Source organism: Trichechus manatus, unplaced genomic scaffold (assembly GCF_000243295.1).
Source record: "Trichechus manatus latirostris isolate Lorelei unplaced genomic scaffold, TriManLat1.0 scaffold00091, whole genome shotgun sequence".
NCBI lineage: Eukaryota > Metazoa > Chordata > Mammalia > Sirenia > Trichechidae > Trichechus > Trichechus manatus.
The window spans coordinates 4,542,265-4,561,787 of NW_004444027.1; the positions used below are offsets into that span (position 1 = coordinate 4,542,265).

The 19,523-nt window shown below is 42.4% G+C and overlaps 1 protein-coding gene across 1 annotated transcript in view; it reads right to left on the reverse strand.

Moving 5' to 3' along the window:
• SCARA5 (scavenger receptor class A member 5) overlaps nucleotides 1-19,523 on the reverse strand; it is a 136,902-nt gene that overhangs the window by 85,259 nt on the left and 32,120 nt on the right. Inside the window, exon 2 of the mRNA XM_004382184.2 lies at nucleotides 18,013-18,141. Coding sequence (XP_004382241.1) covers nucleotides 18,013-18,141 — 129 coding nt within the window. The remainder of the gene's footprint in view (nucleotides 1-18,012; nucleotides 18,142-19,523) is intronic.

Below are 19,523 nucleotides of genomic sequence, written 5' to 3' on the forward strand. Positions count from 1 at the left end.
GGCAGTTAGAACTACTCTGGGTGCTGTGTTCTCAGGATTATAGGATTCCCATGGGTTTTTAAAACAGGCAGTTTTATTAAAACATTAGAGGAAACTGAAAGAGAAAAATATGTCCCAATACGCCTACCACAGTTGTTTTCTTTTCTCCAAGTTCCCATCTACCCTTTATCCTTTTGTATATATATTTGTCTGCATAATTGCACTCATAGTGTAATTGAGTGCTCTTCTCCCCCTGAACATTATTTCATAAACATCTTCCCATGTTGCTTCATAGTTGCCATTTTAAATGGCTATGTAATATTCCTTTGTGTTGATTTACTATAATTTAGCTAAACAACCCCCTAAGGTTGGATACTTAGGTTTTTTCCAGTTTCTAGTTATGGGTAATATTGCAAAGAGTTTTGTATGTATGCCATTTTCCTTCTTTTTAATTATTTCTTTTGAGACAGATTTCTAGGAGTAGGATTTCTGAGCCAAAGGGTATAAACTGCTTTTATAGATCTTGAAAGGACTTTGACCTCCTCAGGGAAATCTGCTTGTTTATGCTAAATGGCTATGGCTAATGATCGGGGGATAAGTGTTAATGGATAAATAAGAGATGCCTTTCCTTGACTCCTCCCGGAAAGCTGTGTTTTTATCCAAAACTCTGGCAAATAATACATCAAAAATGTTTCACAAAGGACAACTGGCCAGAGCACTTTGTTGCTGACAACAGCAAGAAGGAGAAACAAAGTGGCTTTGCAGAAGGGCTGCTTCCCAGAGCGACTCAGCATGGGTTGGGCTGTGTATGATTTCCCACTCTCGGAAGGAGCACCATCATCTCCCAGACTAAACCAAAAAAACCCAAACCTGTTGCCATCAAGTAGATACATTCTGACTCATGGCAACCTCATGTGTTACAGAGTAGAACTGCTCCATAGGGTTTTCTTGGCTGTAATCTTTATGGAAATAGATAACCAGTCCTTTCTTCCATAGTGCACCTGGGTGGGTTCAAACTGCCAACCTTTAGGCTGGTAGTCAAGCACAAACTGTTTGCGCCACCCAGGGATCTCCTCCTAGACTGCTGTTAATTGCTGTCGAGTCAATTCTGACTCATGGCAACTCTATGTAGGCAGAGTAGAATTGCTCTATAGGTTTTTCAAAACTGTGACCTTTCAGACGCAGATTGTCAGGCCTGTCTTCTGAGGCGTCTCTAGGTGAGTTCTTTTGGTTAGTAGTTGAGGGCTTAACCATTTGAACCACCCAGGGACTCCTCCTTCTAGACTACAGGCCTATGAGTCACACCTTCCTCAGTGCCTTTCCCCATGTTCATCCAGGTGCCAAGTGTATGGGGGGGATGTGTTTCCAAAGACCCCCTCACATAGATGAGGATCTCTGCAAGAAGGGGACTGGCACCAGGTCCCCCCACTAGATAACTGATAAGCTGTAGAACATGCTGCTGAGACAGGTGATCTCACCAGAGAGAAAGAAACATGAGTAGAGAGCTGTTAGGAGTGCTCCACCCATGTCCCTGAGCTCAGCACAGCCTGGGCCTGCTTCTCTTCTGGGAATTCCTAAGGAGGGGAGGTTGGGTAAGCAGGCCACACAAGCAGGGTGAGAAGGGAACAGAGGAAGGGACCACACTCTCCCCAGCTCCGTGCAACCTTTGGATTGTTCAAAAAGGAGCTCAGTGAATGCGGGGCTTCCATAAAGGAACACAGAGTAGGGCAAGAGCCCAGGGGATGCCTGTCAGTCATCACATCAAGCTGGGGTTGCCCACATGTAAGAGAAGATGGGGCAAAGGAAGACTTAGGCTTCCTGCATCTGAAGAGCTTCTCAGTGATGGAACGGATGGGGTGAAGCTGGACATTGCCCTAACAAAACGAAACATACCACCTGCCTGGAGGATACAGCAATGGGGTCATCAGTTCCAGCTGGTACCGGAGAGAGACCAGGGAGGGCCACCTACAACCACCACTACCACCACCAAAGCCCCGGGGGGCATGAGACTGACTGGTTATGTGAGAAGTTTTCTGCCTCCCTATCCTTCTTTCTGGGTCCTCCCACCAAGTACTTGGGATATACTTATACTAAAATGTTATTCATTGTTTATCTGGAATTCATTAGCTGGGCATTCTGTATTTTTATTTGCTAATGCTGGCAACCCTACATGGTAGGCAATAGGAGGAGTCCAGGTGAGCTAATGGGGGTCCATCAGGGCTTGCTGATGGAAGTGAATATGAGAGGCTGGTGAGTGAAAGAAATAGATCTAAGAGGATCCCTTGGGTTTTGGTTGATACAACTGGGTAGATAATAGTATCATTTACAGAGATTGAGAAGACTAGGGGGAAAACAGGTTTGGGAGGAAAAATCAAGAGTTTTGTTTACATATTGAGTTTGAGATGCTTATTTAAGTAACCAAATAGGGATGCCATCAGTAGGTAGTCTGGAATATGCCAGGCATTGTGCAAGGCACTTTGCATGTTACTTCACTGAATTTTCAAAATACTGAGAGGTGGTCATTTTTAATCCTCATCTTAGTGTTTTTTATTTGGTTTTTTAGTGAGGCTCAGAGAAGCTTAAATAATTTTCCCCAGATCACAAGCTGTAAATAGTCAAGCTGATATTTGAGCTTAGGTTTGCCTGGTTCTAAAACTTCTGTCCTTTCCTCTACACTATTTTATAGTTGTTTTTATGTATGTCTGCTCTACCAGTGGAAACCCTGGTGGCATAGTGGTTAAGAGCCACATCTGCTAACCAAAAGGAATCAACTTGATGACAATGAGTTTGGTCTTTTTGGTTCTACCAGTTTATAAGATCTTTAAGGCAGAAGCGTCTCTTTATTCCTCTTGGTATCTTCTTGTGTCTAACACTGTGCCAGGCACATTGTTGGCATTCAACAAGTGTTTGTTGTTTTGAATTTGATGTGAGAAGGCTCCAAGCTCTTGGGCGGTAGCAGCCAAGGTACAGTGTGTGCAAGATATTGCAAAAATCCCAAGAGCTTATAATTCTCTTCTTCTCTCCAAAAGGGTAGAGAACAAGGGTTTGTTCATTGCTCAGCTTCAATCCCTGTCCAAACTCAAAGCCATCAGTTAATGGCAAAATCTACTTGATAGCTCTGGGCACACAGAGCGGGAGATAGTACCAGAAAGCAGAAGGAAATGGAGGTTTAGAAAGTACAAAGGCTGAGCTATAAAGAGAGAGATATGAAGCTGTGGAAGGAAGCAAGAGACTAATTTGAGCCCATTTCCATTTTCTTTTCACTGAAATAAGAAAGCTCCTTTTCTTAGCTGAGTGCTACATAGTGCCTTTAAACAGTTTCCTCCCATCCTGGCTACTGGGATAGAAATCAAAGCACTTGAAAAGTCCCTCTTGATATTTCCTGTATAATACATGGTGAAACGAGGGCTGGATTATCATACAGTCTGAGGGAGTTATACCTGGTTATAATTACATAACAAACATCGATGATACTTGGTACATGTCTATTCTAGGCAGTTTACATGGATAAATTAATTTAATCCTCACCACAACACTTTCAAGTAGGTTCTGATATTGCTTCTGCTTTATATATGAGGACACCAAGACTCAGGTAGCTTGTGTAACTTAGCCAAGGTCACATATTGTAGTAGTTGTTGGCTGCCATTGAGTTGGCCCCCGGCTCTTAGTAACCCCATGCACAACAGAATGCTGTGATCCATAGAGTTCTCATTGGCTGATTTTCTGAAGTAGATCACCAAGCCTCTCTTCCTAATCTGTCTTAGTCTAGAAGCTCCCTTGAAACCTGTTCAGTATCATAGCAACATGCAAGCTTCCACTGACAGACGACTAGTGTATGGCTGTGCATGAGGTGCATTGGCTGGGATTCAAACCCAGGTTGTCTGCACGGAAGGCGAGAATTCTTACCACCGAACCACCACAAAGTAGCAAAGGCAAGATTTGTACCATGACAGTCTGACTTCAGCACCCATGCACTTTCCCACTGGGCCAGGAGGCTCTGGGTAAGAGAAGTCCATGTTTGTAGTCAGAGTCTCACTCACTAGCTGTGTGACCATAGGCCAGGACAGGCAACTCCTCTGACTCAGTCTCTTCATCCGTAAACTGTGAACTATTTTCTGGATTCCTTAGATTGTCCTGAGGATTAGATGACATAATGTATGTAAAAATTCTTTGGAAACTATAAACCACAATCCTGAGGTGAAAGATTAAATGAGTAATTAGTGGTCAGTGTAAGCCTGGAGCAGAGAACAGCAAGCTCTCTTAAAGGCTAAATAGTAAATATTTTAGGTTTTGCAGGCAATATAGTCTCTGTTGCAACTACCATCTCGGCCACTGTAGAGCAAAAGCAGCCAGGCAATACATAAATGAATGAGCTTGATTGTGTTCCAACAAACCTTTATTTACAAAAACAGGTGTGGTATAAAAAATTACTTATAAAATTTGGCCCTTTGGCTAGAAGAATGACTCCAGCAAGATACAGCTGATCTCAGTCCTCTGCGCTGTCCTAATTATTGTAATTAATGATTTTACTGAAGACCCAGAGAGCATACTTGGCTGCCTCTATTACCCCTGCTTTTCTCACCCCAGAGATGGCTGAAGGCACCCATCAAAGTCAGAAAAAAGGCTACCATACTGAGCGGTGGAATCTTTGTTGGAGAAGTAAGGTGTTTAAGTTCTCTGGGTCCTTTTTCTTCCTACTCCCCTCAGAGGTAGGGGGAGACTGGAGTACTTACTGCTGGGGAGGTTATTGTAGCTTGGGAAGGCTCAACAGAGCCAAGATGTAGGGGAAAGGGCAGTTAGTTTCTCAGGTGAGTACAGAGTAAGTCTAAGTAAGAAGGCTGGCGGGGAGTCTTTGAGGTGACCTCACCTCACCAGTATAAGACACAAGGAGTAAAGTGTGCACATATGGCTGGTGTGTCCTTGGTCACATTATCCTGGGAACCGTATATGTGGCAGCAGGCTATGGATTGGGAATTTGGGTGGGATACTGGCTTAAACATGATTGATGGCACAAGGCTGAAAGGGAAAGCTGAAATGACAGATGTCTGAATCCAGATTCAAACTCATCCAACAGGCTGCAACATTTGGCAGAAACCAATGTGATGACATTTAACTAGGATTAATAAAAAGATCTGCATTTAAGTTAAAGCAACAACAAAAACAAGAGCCAGTTGTACTGACATTGGATGGAAGAGCCCTCACTAGGCAATGTTTCCTTTGTAAAAGATCTGGGGTTGGGATGGAGTGGGGAATCCACATGATTATTAATGGCTGCATAGAAGACTAAGAACTTATTCATTGCAAATACCTTTCTCAACAATATAAATGATGACTATACACATGGACCTCGCCAGATGGAATACACAGGAATCAAATCAACATCTGTGGAAAGAGATGATGGAAAAGCTCAATATCATCAGTCAGAACAAGGTCAGGGCTCGACTATGGAACAGACCATTGATTGCTCATATGCAAGTTCAAGTTGAAGTTGAAGAAAATTAGAACAAGTCCATGAGAGCTAAAGTACGACCTTGAGTATATCCCACCTGAATTTAGAGACCATCTCAAGAATGGATTTGATGTGTTGAACACTGATGGCCAAAGATCACAGGAGTTGTGGAATGATATCAAGAACATCATACATGAAGAAAGCAAAAGGTCATTAAAAAGTCAGGAAAGAAAGAAAAAAACCAAATGGATGTCAGAAGAGATTCTGAAATTGCCCTTGAATATTCAGTAGCTAAAGCAAAAGGCAGAAATGAAGAAGTAAAAGAACTGAACAGAATATATCAAAGGGTGGCTCAAGAAGATAAAGTAAAGTATTACAATGACATACGCAAAGACCTGGAGATAGAAAACCAAAAGGGAAGAACATGCTGCGCATTTCTCAAGTGAAAGAACTGAAGAAAAAATTCAAGCCTCGAGTTGCAGTACTAAAGAACTCTGTGGGGAAAATATTAAACGATGCAGGAAACATCAAAAGAAGATGGAAGGAATACACAGAGTCACTGTACCAAAATGGTTGATGGTCAACCAGGAGGTAGCATATGATCAAGAACCGATGGTACTGATAGAAGAGGTCCAAACTGCAGTGAAGGTATGATGAAAAACAAGCCTCCAGGAATTGAAAGAATATCAATTGAGATGTTTCAACAAACAGATGCAGCACTAGAGGTGCTCACTCGCCTATGCCAAGAAATTTGGAAGACATCTACCTGGCCAACTGACTGGAAGAGATCCATATTTGTACCCATTCCAAAGAAAGGTGATCCAAAAGAATGTGGATATTATCAAACAATATCATTAATATTATAGACAAGTAAAATTTTGCTGAAGATCATTCAAAAGCGACTACAGCAGTACATCGACAGGGAACTGCCAGAAATTCAAGCTGGATTCAGAAGAGGACATGGAACAAGGGATATCATTGCTGATGTCAGATGAATCCTGGCTGAAAGCAAAGAATATCAGAAAGATGTTTACCTGTGTTTTATTGACTATGCAAAGGCATTCAGCTGTGTGGATCATTACAAATTATGGATAACACTGGGGAGAATGGGAATTCTAGAACACTTAATTGTGCTCATGAGGAAGCACATAGACAAAGGAGCAGTCGTTCAAACAGAACAAGGGGATACTATGATTTCAAGTCAAGAAACGAGTGTGTCAAGGTTGTATCCTTTCACCGTACTTATTCAGTCTGTATGCTGAGCAAATAATTTGAGAAGCTGGACTATATGAAGAAGAACGCAGCTTCAGGATTGGAGGAAGACTCATTAACAACTTGTGATACGCAGATGATACAACCTTGCTTGCTCACAGTGAAGAGACTTGAAGCACTTACTGAGGAAGATCAAAGACCACAGCCTTCAGTATGGATTACATCTCAACAGAAAGAAAACAAAAATCCCCACAACTGGACCAATAAGCAACATCATGATAAACAGAGAATATATTGAAGTTGAAAAGGATTTCATTTTACTTGGATCCGCAATCAACACCCATGGAAGCAGCAGTCAAGAAATCAAAAGACACATTGCATTGGGCAAATCTGCTGCAAAAGACCTCTTTAAAGTGTTGAAAAGCAAAGATGTCACCTTGAAAACTAAGGTGCGCCTGACCCGAGCCATGGTGTTCTCGGTCGCCACATATGCATGCAAAAGCTGGATGATGAATAAGAAAGACCTAAGAAGAATTGACACCTTTGAATTGTGGTGTTGGCGATTAATATTGAATATACCATGGACTGCCAAAAGAATGAACAAATCTGTCTTGGAAGAAGTGCAACCAGAATGCTCCTTAGAAGGAAGGATGGTGAGACTATGTCTTACATACTTCGGACATGTTATGAGGAGGGACCAGTCCCTGGAGGACATCATGGTTGGTAAAGTAGAAAGTCAGCAAAAAAGAGGAAGACCCTCAAGGAGATGGATTGACACAGTGGCTGCAACAGCGGGCTCAAGCATAACAATTGTGAGGATGGCGCAGGACGGGGCAATGTTTCGTTCTGTTGTACGTAGGGTCACTATGAGTCAGAACCAATTTGCCGGTACCTAACAACAACCCATGAGTATTTCTTTGTTTGGATGTGGTATCATGTATTACCATGCATCACTGCTAGAAAAGCTAATGCAAATTTAGGCTACAACAACATACACAGAGTGTCTAGATTATAGTTGGTCACAGCCGCAACACTGCCCTCGCCAGACCACACTAGTACTGTTCACCACTCAGTCATCTGGAGCTTATTAGGTGGAGGTGAGAGGGGGAGAATGGCCATTAGGTTGAGGGGTTCAGTTTAGTCTAAGCATTTATTGAGCATACATTACTAAGAATACAAAGATGAACAAGACCCAGTGCCTTAACATGAAAGCTTTCCTTCAGACTAGAAGAAGGGCAGACAAATAAACAGATAATTTCAATATAACGTGGCAAGTGTTAAGATAAAGGCATAAATACAGAGGTTCCAAAACCAGGCCAAATGAACTACTGCCGGAGGAACTTGCTTAGCCTTTTATTTTTAACTAGCAGAGGAACAGTCATGAGAAGAGGAGAAAGCCTTGTTATGAGTTGTTCCTGCAAGAGGAATGAGACTGTATCTGGGGTAGATAAGGATGATATTTCGGTCACTTGCAGCTGTTCTTTGTAGAAGCACAGTACCTTCTCTGTCTGCGAAGTCATGAGGGAGGTTCTTGCCTGGGAGGGAGGTTGTACAAGATGTGCTCTGATATGCCTTCCAAGGCTGAGATCCTCAGTACCTTGGGTGGGGCTGGCACTAGGAGCTGGCGCACATTTGTTCTTTCTCTCCATTAGATAGCCACAATGCTGGGAACATTGTCTTGTGTCTTTGTTCATTCAGTCCTGTGCTGTCACAGTAAGTCTATAATCCCACCACAAACAAAGTTTCTAATGTGTGTTTATTAAAAACATGTAGTATGTGGGCACATACCCTCCTACCACACAAAGCACAGTTCTCTGTTTATAGACCAAGTAACTGGGTGCTCAGGCTAACCAAGTATGTTTCTAATCCTTTACTTGTCTGAAAGCAAATCCCTCTGATGTTTCAATAATAATAATAATACTATCTAATCTTTACTGAACACTTACTATGTGCCAGACACTAAGGGTTTTCATGTATTAATTAATTTAATCCTCACAACAACCCTACAGTGCAGGTACCATTGTCATTCCATTTTACAGGGAACTGAGGCCCTAAGAGGTTAAATTATTTGCCCCAAGATTATACAACCATTTAGTGACATAGCATGGATTTCAACCCAGAAGTCTGACCTTAAAGCCCATACTCTTAAGAGAATATAGCTATTGTCTCAGAATTTTTGAATGACACATAAAATAATAGAGCTATTATTTAACCCATTGTTTTTCAAACTATGGCTTGTCTCCCATTGTTGTTGTTGTTAGGTGCCATTGAGTCAGTTCTGACTCATAGTGACCTTAAGTACAACAGAAAAAACACTGCCTGGTCCTGCGCCATCCTCACAATCGTTGTTATGCTTGAGCTCATTGTTGCAGCCACTGTGTTAGTCTATCTCCTTGAGGGTCTTCCTCTTTTTTGCTGACTTTACCAAGTATGATGTCCTTCTCCAGGAACTGGTCCCTCCTGTTAACATGTCCAAGGTATGTAAGACGCAGTCTCACCACCCTTGCTTCTAAGGAGCATTCTGGTTGTACTTCTTCCAAGACAGATTTGTTCATGCTTTTGGCAGTCCACGGTATATTCAATATTAATTGCCAACACCACAATTCAAAGGGTGTCAATTCTTCTTAGGTCTTCCTTATTCATCGTCCAGCTTTTGCATGCATATGTGGCGACTGAGAACACCATGGCTCGGGTCAGGCGCATCTTAGTTTTCAAGGTGACATCTTTGCTTTTCAACACTTTAAAGAGATCTTTCGCAGCAGATTTGCCCAATGCAATGTGTCTTTTGATTTCTTAACTGCTGCTTCCGTGGGTGTTGATTGTGGATCCAGTAAAATGAAATCCTTGACAACTTCAAACTTTTCTCTGTTTATCATGATGTTGCTTATTGGTCCAGTTATGAGGATTTTTGTTTTCTTTATGTTGAGTTGTAATCCATACTGAAGGCTGTGGTCTTCAGTAAGTGCTTCAAGTCCTCTTCACTTTGAGAAACCTGCATATCACAGGTTGTTAATGAGCCTTCCTCCGATCCTGAAGCTGTGTTCTTCTTCATATAGTCCAGCTTCTTGGATTATTTGCTCAACATACAGATTGAATAGGTATGGTGAAAGGATACAACTCTGATGCACACCTTTCCTGACTTTAAACCACACAGTATCCCCTTGTTCTGTTCAAATGACTGCCTCTTGATCTATATACAGGTTCCTCAAGAGCACAATTAAGTGTTCTGGAATTCCCATTCTTCGCAATGTTACCTGTAATTTGTTATGATCCACACAGCTGAATGCCTTTGCATAGTCAATAAAACACAAGTAAACATCTTTCTGATATTCTCTGCTTTGAGCCAGATTCATCTGACATCAGCAATGATATCCCTTGTTCCACGTCCTCTTCTGAATCCCACTTGAATTTCTGGCAGTTCCCTGTTGATATACTGCTGCAGCCGCTTTTGAATGATCTTCAGCAAAATTTTACTTGTGTGTGATATTAATGATATTGTTTGATAATTTCTGCATTTGGTTGGATCATCTTCCTTGGGAATAGGCATAAACATGGATCTCTTCCAGTTGGTTGGCCAGCTGGCTGTCTTCCAAATTTCTTGGCATAGACAAGTGAGCACTTCCAGCGCTGCATCTGTTTGTTGAAACATCTCAACTAGTATTCCATCAATTCCTGGAGCCTTCTTTTTTGCCAATTCCTTCAGTGCAACTTAGACTTCTTCCTTTAGTACCATCGCTTCCTGATCATATGCTACCTCCTGAAATGATTGAACATCGACCAATTCTTTTTGGTACAGTGACTCTGTGTATTCCTTCCATCTTCTTTTGACGCTTCCTGCATTGTTTTCCCCCGTAGAGTCCTTCACTGTTACAACTTGAGTCTTGAATTTTTTCTTCAGTTCTTTCAGCTTAAGAAATGCCAACCATGTTCTTCTCTTTTGGTTTTCTATCTCCAGGTCTTTGCACATGTCATTATAATACCTTACTTTATCTTCTCGAGCCACCCTTTGAAATTTTCTGTTCAGCTCTTTTACTTCATCATTTCTTCTTTTTGCTTTAGCTACTCAACATTCAACAGCAAGTTTCAGAGTGTCTTCTGACATCCATTTTGGTCTTTTCTTTCTTTCCTGTCTTTTTAATGACCTTTTGCTTTCTTCATGTATGATGTCCTTGATGTCATTCCACAACTCATCTGGTCTTCGGTCATTAGTGTTCAACACATCAAATCTATTCTTGAGATGGTCGGTAAATTCAGCTGGGATATACTCAAGGTCGTACTTTGGCTCTCATGGACTTATTCTAATTTTCTTCAGCGTCAACTTGAATTTGCATATGAGCAACTGATGGTCTGTTCCACAGTCGACCCCTGGCCTTGTTCTGACTGATGATATTGAGCTTTTCCATCATCTCTTTCCACAGATGTAATTGATTTGATTCCTGTGTATTCCATCTGGCGAGGTCCATGTGTATAGTCATTGTTTATGTTGGTGAAAAAAGGTATTTGCAATGAAGAAGTCGTTGTTCTTGCAAAATTCTATCTTGCAATCTCCGGCATCATTTCCATCACCAAGGCCATATTTTCCAACTACCAATCCTTCTTTGTTTCCAACTTTCCCATTCCAATTAATTCCAGTAATTATCAGTACATCCTGCTTGCATGTTTGATCAATTTCAGACTGCAGAAGTTGGTAAAAATCTTCAATTTCTTCATCTTTGGCCTCAGTGGTTGGTGCGTTAATTTGAATAATAGTCATATTAATTGGTCTTCCTCATAGGTGTATGGATAGTATCCCATCACTGACAGTGTTGTACTTCAGGATAGACCTTGAAATGTTATTTTTGATGATGAATGCAAAGCCATTCCTCTTCAAGTTGTCATTCCTGGCATAGTAGACCATATAATTGTCCAGTTCAAAATGGCCAGCATCAGTCCATTTCAACTCACTAATGCCTAGGATATCGATGTTTATGCATTCTATTTCATTTTTGATAATTTCCAGTTTTCCTAGATTCATGCTTCGTACATTCCACATTCTGATTATTAATGGATGTTTGCAGCTATTTCTTTTCATTTTGAGTCGTGCCACATCAGCTAATGAAGGTCCTGAAAGCTTGACTCCATCCACATCACTAAGGTCGACCGTACTTTGAAGAGGCAGCTCTTCCCCAGTCATATTTTGAGTGCCTCCCAACCTAAGGGGCTCATCTTCTGGCACTATATCAGACAATGTTCCACTGCTATTCATAAGGTTTTCACTGGCTAATTCTTTTCAGAAGTAGACTGTCAGTTCCTTCTTCCTAGTTTGTCTTAGTCTGGAAGCTCAGCTGAACCCTGTCCACCAAGGGTGACCCTGCTGGTATTTGAATACCAATGGCATAGCTCTCAGCATCAAAGCAATATGCAAGCCCCCACAGTACAACAAAATAACAGATGCGTAGGGGTGTCTTCCATTAGAATCATGAACTAAATGCATGGATGATGGCCATTTTTTAAATGACTAGAATAGAATCGAAAATCATCAGCATTTATTATACATTTAAGTATTATTTCAGGTATGTGCATATATGTGCACTGGTTGTGATGTAAAATACATTTCTTGATGTAGATCGTGGTCAAGAAAGTTTGAGAAACACTGATCTAGTTCAAACTGCTCATTTTACAAATAAGTATACTAAGGTTCAGAGAGTCAAAGTGATTTTGTCCAAGATTATAGAGTGTTAATGGATGAGCTGGAAGTAAATACAAGTTTTTCTGTCCCCCAGTTCATGTTATCAAGTTTATATGACTGCAAAGAAAGCCAAGAAAAAGAATAATAATGCTAATAGTAGTAGTAGTAGCAATAACAGTAGTAATAATAGCTAATACTTCTATAGTGCTTACTGTGTGTCAGGCTCTATTCTAAGTACTTTAGCTAAGCTAATTTATTTAATCCTCACAACAACCCATTGACGCAGGTACATTTATGCCAGTTGCCATTGAGTCAATTCCGACTCATGGCAACCTCATGTGTGTCAGAGCAGAACTGCTCCATAAGTTTTTCAGTGGCTGATTTTTTGGAAGAAGATCACCAAGCCTTTCTTCTGAGGCAGCTCTAGGTGGACTGAAACTGCCACCTTTTTGGTTAGCAGCTGAGCACATTAACCACTTACACCACCCAGGGACTCTGCAGGTATATTTAATCCCCCCATTTTCAGATAAGAAAATTCAGGTACAGAAAGCTCAAGTATCTTGGCCAATGTCACATATTTGATAATGGCAAAGCCAAGATTCAAACACAGACAGGCTGGCTTCAAAGCCCATGCTTTTAAGCAGTATAAAGTATTGCATGATATTGTCTGTCTTAATTTCTCTCTATATCCTATAATGTAAAAACAGTATAGAAAATGTTATGTGTGTATTAATATATTAATTCCACACTTGCTTCTCCTAGCCAAATATCCTTGGGTGATGATTGCATATTTACCATGTTATTTAGATATTTGGCTAAAACTAAAATAGTCTTCTTTTTTTCTGCTACAAAATAACATCTGCGCCAGGTTTCCTGTGTCTGTCATCCATTCATTTATCCATTTACATATTTCAAAAAATTATGCATTTGAAGACTCAAATAGTGTAGGCAGTATTAAGGAGGGGAGGGGAGAGAAAGCTGTGCATAACACCCTGCCTTGTTCCAGAAGGGATTAAGGTAGTTTATGAGGACACGTAAAATACACTAAGATAACAGTAGATGAGAACAAGGAAAAGGAAGAACAAGTATAAAGATACTAAATGGAGCCAAGAATGAGAATAACATAAAAATGCTTTTCATAAAGTCTACACACTTGCTATGGCTGGGCTACAAATCTGTCTCCAGGTTTTAATTTTAATTACCTTCAAATTCACACATCTTACAACTGGATGACAACTAACTCTCAGTTCACGTTAATTACTGCCTTGAAAGCAATTATAATTGCTTTCAAATTTACAGTCTTCATAAGGTAAAAACAAACTAATGCTTCAGGGAAGGCAAACCTCCTTCTCCTTCTGAGACTAGGACAGAAAATAACTTCTCCAACGGTCCTCATAAAGTTGACATTGTGTAATGTAATGAACAACATCCTCAACAACATCCTTACAATATGCACAAGGATGTTTCTGACAGTTTTTCACAGAGTCTCCCACTAAAGGCAGGTGGCATCACACTCTTATTTCCAAGATGCACCGATGGCATCAACAATCTGTGGTATGAATGGATGTGGGCTCTGAGCACAAGAGTCTCTGATTGTGCAGTCTAGGAACAGACCTGCTTGAAACGAGATGCCAAGAAAAGGGGTACTTATTTCAAATGATATTTCAACAACTTGGTTTTCAACTCTCTTACAGCGGTGGCCCTCCCCAGCCACTCCAGCCCTCAAAGATCAGGCTCTCCGTTGCATAGTTTGGCACATAGCATAAGCTGCATCAATATTGTCCTAATATGTATGTGCTTTTATGATTTCAAAGCCTCCCAGTGCAAGCCCATACCTTGTGGCTGTTTCTTCCCAGGGCTTGTCCCACTGCCCTGCACCCATTGAGCAATCATGCACAAGTTAAGCACTTGATGATGATGATGACAGCAATGTCTGCCTGCTGCTGTTAAGAAAGAAGTAAATTAAGGTGTGAAAGGAGCCCATTTTTCACCAGAAACTCTCCCTGCACCCCATCGCAGAGACCACCTTGCCTAGATTTAGGGCCTACTGACCAAATGACTATCCAACCTCAATTTCTTATTCAGGAATTAAAGCTCAATGGTTTGTACTGTCCAATAATGAATCTGGAAGAGAATGAAATGTAATAGGGAAACATCAGCCCCCATAATAAACAAAATGTGTTAGAAGATAGAAAAGTTTAGAGGAGTTTTGGGATGAGGACAATTGACTGTTTCAGCCTCCTCAGGAGATGATGGAGGGCTGTGAGCTGGGGGACTAGAACTCAGTGATGGTGTGGGAATATCAGAGGAAAGTTCCTAGGAGGATACTGGTCAGGAATGGATACTTAGATGGCAGGAAGGAAGTCCAGTTGAGAGAATAATTTGAGTGATGACTGGATTAACCTTCTGACAAGGGAATCTGGGGTGATACATAAACACGAGGTCCAATATTTACCTTCTACTTTGAATATTTAGGTAAGGAGATGAGTTGAGAAAAGTCCCATGCAGGGTTTGTAAGACTAATATTTCTATATAATTAGATTAGAATTTTGTAATATTAGAAAATTATAAGGGTAAACATTTGTACTCCAATGAGATATTGAGATATATAATGAAGTAGGTATAATATGACTTGTCCAATTAGGGATTCAGATATGGCACTCGGTTACAGTGGATAACCTTGTCATCCACTTGTAAAATGTACAAGACATCTGTCAACATAGAGGTGTTGAAGTTTAAGAGGAATTCAAGCAGAACTCCTCCTGTGCAAGGCAACCTTGCAGGGCACTGAAGAGCAGGTGCTGCCCAAAATGGGGAAGTGCTCACAGCAGGACAACTAACAAAAGGCCAGGCAACCTCTGGGTTACATGACCCATGGATCTCCCCACCATCTTGGTATTTTCTGAAAGGGAGCATTACTGCAGGTCTGAAATCAGGGTAAATCTGAAGAAACTTCCTACCTAAGATCGGGCAGGGCCTCCTTGAAGAACCTCAGCCTTGTCCACCACATTCCCAAGTCCCCTCCCTGAGACAGAGCCCCCACAGTGTTGCATTAAAAAAATCCTGTTTTCTTTGCTTGGCTTCCTCCCCAACAGTGTTGCATTAAAAAATCTTGTTTCCTTTGCTTGGCTTCCTCCCCACCAGCTTTGCATTTCAATCCTGCTTTTGCTTGGAAGTTATATGTAAACCCCATTTCGCCGGTGTAGTACTATTAAGAATGTTGCTGATGTAACTTGTATGAACTCCCTACTTGTAAACCCCTTAAAGGTAACTTGCCTGCCTGCCCTTGGTGAGCAGTCTTGGCAGCAGCAGCTCTGACTTCTTGTACAACAAAATAAATGTGCCTTTCCTGTTCTCCCACCTCAGTCTCTCATTTTTTGACCAACAAGAATCACGCCGAGCAAGAACCTGGGGTTTCAAACTGGTAACTTCCCTGTACAGCTGTTGATTGTACTCTCTCATCTGGTGCTGTCTCCCAGAGGCCAACCTGGTTTTCCAGACAAGACCCTGGGGAAGTGACAGTGATCACACACCCAGAGCCAAGAGCCAAAGTAAAATGCTCTGTTTCATCAGATCAGTGCTAATTCACCTGAATTCCACACGAGCAATCTGGTATCCAGAAACTTCAGGGTTGAAGATGATTATAATGATCAAAATCCTCCCCCAGGTTTTCACATGTAACAATTAAGGAAGTATGATAACGTTTTCATTAGATTGGGAAACTATATTCTACCCTCCTTTCTGAAACTTTCAGGAAGTCATTGGAAATTCCATTCAACCTTCAAACCAGGGAAAAAACCTTTCTGCAGCATGCTAGATAGCACTACTTGTTTAAAAAAAAAAAAACTCTCCTTTGTTTGAATAGAAATCTATGTCTTTACAACATCCACCCATTCCTCTGAGTTCTACCCTCTAGGGCTACACAGAACATGTCTTCCCTTTCTACATGGCAGCCCTTCAGGCACCAGAACTTTCACACTCCTGAAAGCCTTCTCTTCCCTCAAGAGATGATACCCTTCCAGGCTCTCCAGGCCTCCAAAGAACTGCCCCAGACCCCGCACCAACCTGGTCTCTCTGCTCTCGAACCCCTCTGCCACCTAAATGTTCCTGTTCAGCAGAGCAGTTGTAACACCATAGCTGGCTTTCATGCTGGCCTGAAACACTTCCCAAACATTCTGGAAATTTGTTATGGTCATGGCAGCCAAGACCACGAAACCCAGATCCCAATCTCTCACTGAACAGCCCAAGAATATGTTCAAATCATCCTCTGACTGGCTTGGCCAGTGATAGTTCTTGCTGGTCCCTGAGATGAATCATGAATTTCTCTCATTGTTGCTGTTGGCCACCCCCTCAGGTTCATGGTTGGTGGTACAGACACCACCCCTAAAGAGCCGTGAGCCCTGAGTGTGGAAACCTCAGGGCAAAGGCAGCACAGAACATCCCATCACAAGGCCCAAGTGACTAGTCCCATTTGACAGAAAGTGAGTCAAGACCAGGGAGGTTCTGGATATCTGCCTTGGATTTCCATCAACGGGTCATCTGTAAGGTCTTAGCCTCTAGATTCCTGCCACAGAGTTAACTCCAGGACCCCACCCTCAGCAGTCCAAGTCAGCTTTGCCTGGCCAGCCACCTCACTCAACTAACCCCACCCTTCCCCATGCAACACCCATGCTTCCATTCTGCAGGCCTCCTCTGTGTTACCACAGCATGTTTACAACAATCATAGGCCCTATTACATTCTGTCTTGGGACAGGTTCTCTCTGCATAACCCTGCTTGCCACCTAGACTAGGAGCTCCTTGAGGAAAGCCACTAGGTCTTATTTAACTCTGTATCCCTAATGCTAGCACTAAGCCTGGCACAAAGTAGGTACTTATGTAAGATGCAATAGGTAGAAGAGAACTGATCCATTGGCTTTACTTTGTCAGGCCCCACATACCTCCAACTAGAACGGTGGAGGTCAGGAGGAGACACTACAGCCTTTTATCCCCATCTGTTTTACTGTCTCCATCACAGTGGGATTACCTGTGGGTGGTGAGCTGGGCTGCTCAAAGCAAGGTGTCAACAGGCCCCAGTTTGATCACTTCATAAGTCAGTGAGCTTTGCTTATCCCTGGCTAGAGACTATGCTCCAAACTCTAGTCCATCACCTGCCTGTCTTGCAGACAGAAACTGGGGAAAAGAGCCTGGCTGGATTGGAGTAACTCCATCCCCAACCCCCAGTAACTGCAAAGGGCACTAAGTTTACCACAACCCTGATTAGCCTCAGCAGCAAAGTACTTAATTCCATTTCATCACACCTCAGGACAAGAGGCTAGATGATACTCAAACTGCTTTGTGCAACCCACAACCCAGAGGTCCAGGGAGACCCACTACACTGCACGGTGTTGCACAACAATGTAGGAAAAGTCAGAAATGACTTGGAGCACCTAGGTCTCTGCTGTTGGAATCAGATTTCACAAACTCACGCAGTCCCTGCCAACTCCTCATCCCACATGAAATAGCCCATGCTGCTTCAGAGTGATGCCTAGCTGGAGAGATGAGAGGGCTCCTTCGCTCACGGTGACGGTGGTTAGAAGGACAGCATTTGGGTCATGTCAGTGAGAATGAAGAGCGGAGGCCTCAGTTCTCCATCCTCATCAGTTCTCGCTTCCTATGCCCTCCTTCCTCACCCTTAAAGCCCAGGACAGAAAAGAGCTGCTCTTACCTGCTAAGATGAAGATGCCCACGAGAATCAGGAAGACCAGCAGGTAGAGCCCAAGAACAGCGTGCTTGAGTGCCGACAGGGAGCCCAGCTGGGTACAGCAGCCTCCCGCCCGCCGTCTGTGGCACGGACCTACACAGCAAGGTTCAGAAGAGGAAGAAAAAGGACACTTGAAAACCCCACACCTTTTTTTGTTTGTTTGGCCTCACCTCTCCCTGAGGCACGCAAATGTTCACCTGGAACCCCCTCCTGCACCTTCAACACGCCTATGATGCTGCCAGCCTGATGGAGAGCCTTGCAGAACCATCGCAAGAGTGTCCAGCTCTCCTTCCGCCCTAGGCACGTGAACAAGCCAGACGGGCAAGTCCACAAGCTCACGTGCCTGCACAAGCCCACCCTCCTGAGCCAGTGCAAGCAGCAGAAAGAGTTGAAATAGGCTTGAATATGTGTCCTTTACAAAGTGACATTGTCCTATGCGATCTGGGGACTATGGAGGGAATTTAAAACAGGAATTGCAAACTCAAACGTCTACAATGGCCCGGAAGGGATGGAAATGAGCAAAGTGGGCTGGGTGGGCCAGTGGTGAACCAGAGCACGGGCCTTGTTAGAAGAGGTGGCCATGCAGGAAGGAGGACTGGGTGTTGCCAGATCCAAGATCTTCAAGACAAGCCGGAAGTGATCATGAAAATCTCCCTATTTTTAAATGCTGGCAAGGCTGATGCCCAGGGTTCTTTCAGCTGGACCACTCCTTCAAGGCAGCCTTCTCAGACAGCTCGTCCCCACAGAGGTCAGGAAGTCTACTAACCTTCTGCTCTGTGTCAAGTGAAAATGGAAAGGAAGGCATGCCCTCCCTGCCCTGACCCTCAGCAGTGCATGTAAGACTCTCAGCAGGTGGGGAGTGAGGAATGGAAGACTAGATGGAGCACAGGGCATTTTGAGGGCAGTGAAACTATTCTGCATGATACTGAAATGGTGGATTCATAACATTATATATTTGTTAAAACCCATAGAACTTACTTAGTTATTAATAATGTATCAGTATTGGTTCATCAATTGTAACAAATGTACCATATCTATTTTTTTTTTTTTAGGAAAGGATCATTCCAATTTATTTAATGCACTATTCCCTTTAACAAAGCTTTTAACATTATGAATGCATGCGCTAACTTCAATTATACACTCCAAGTTAGCAATTCAATTTTAACCTCTAGATTTTTTTTAAATTGTACTTTAGATGAAGGTTTACAGAACAAACTAGCTTCTCATTAAACAGTACACATATTGTTTTATCACGTTGGTTAACAACCCCATGACATGTCAATACTCTCCCGTCTTGACCTTGGGTTCCCTATTACCAGCTTTCTTGTCCCTTCCTGCCTTCTAGTCCTTGCCCCTAGGCTAGTGTGCCCCTTTAGTCTCGTTTTATCCTATGGGCCTGTCTAATCTTTGGCTAAAAGGTAAACCTCAGTAGTGGCTTCATTACTGAGCTAAAAGGGTATCCGGGGGCCATACTC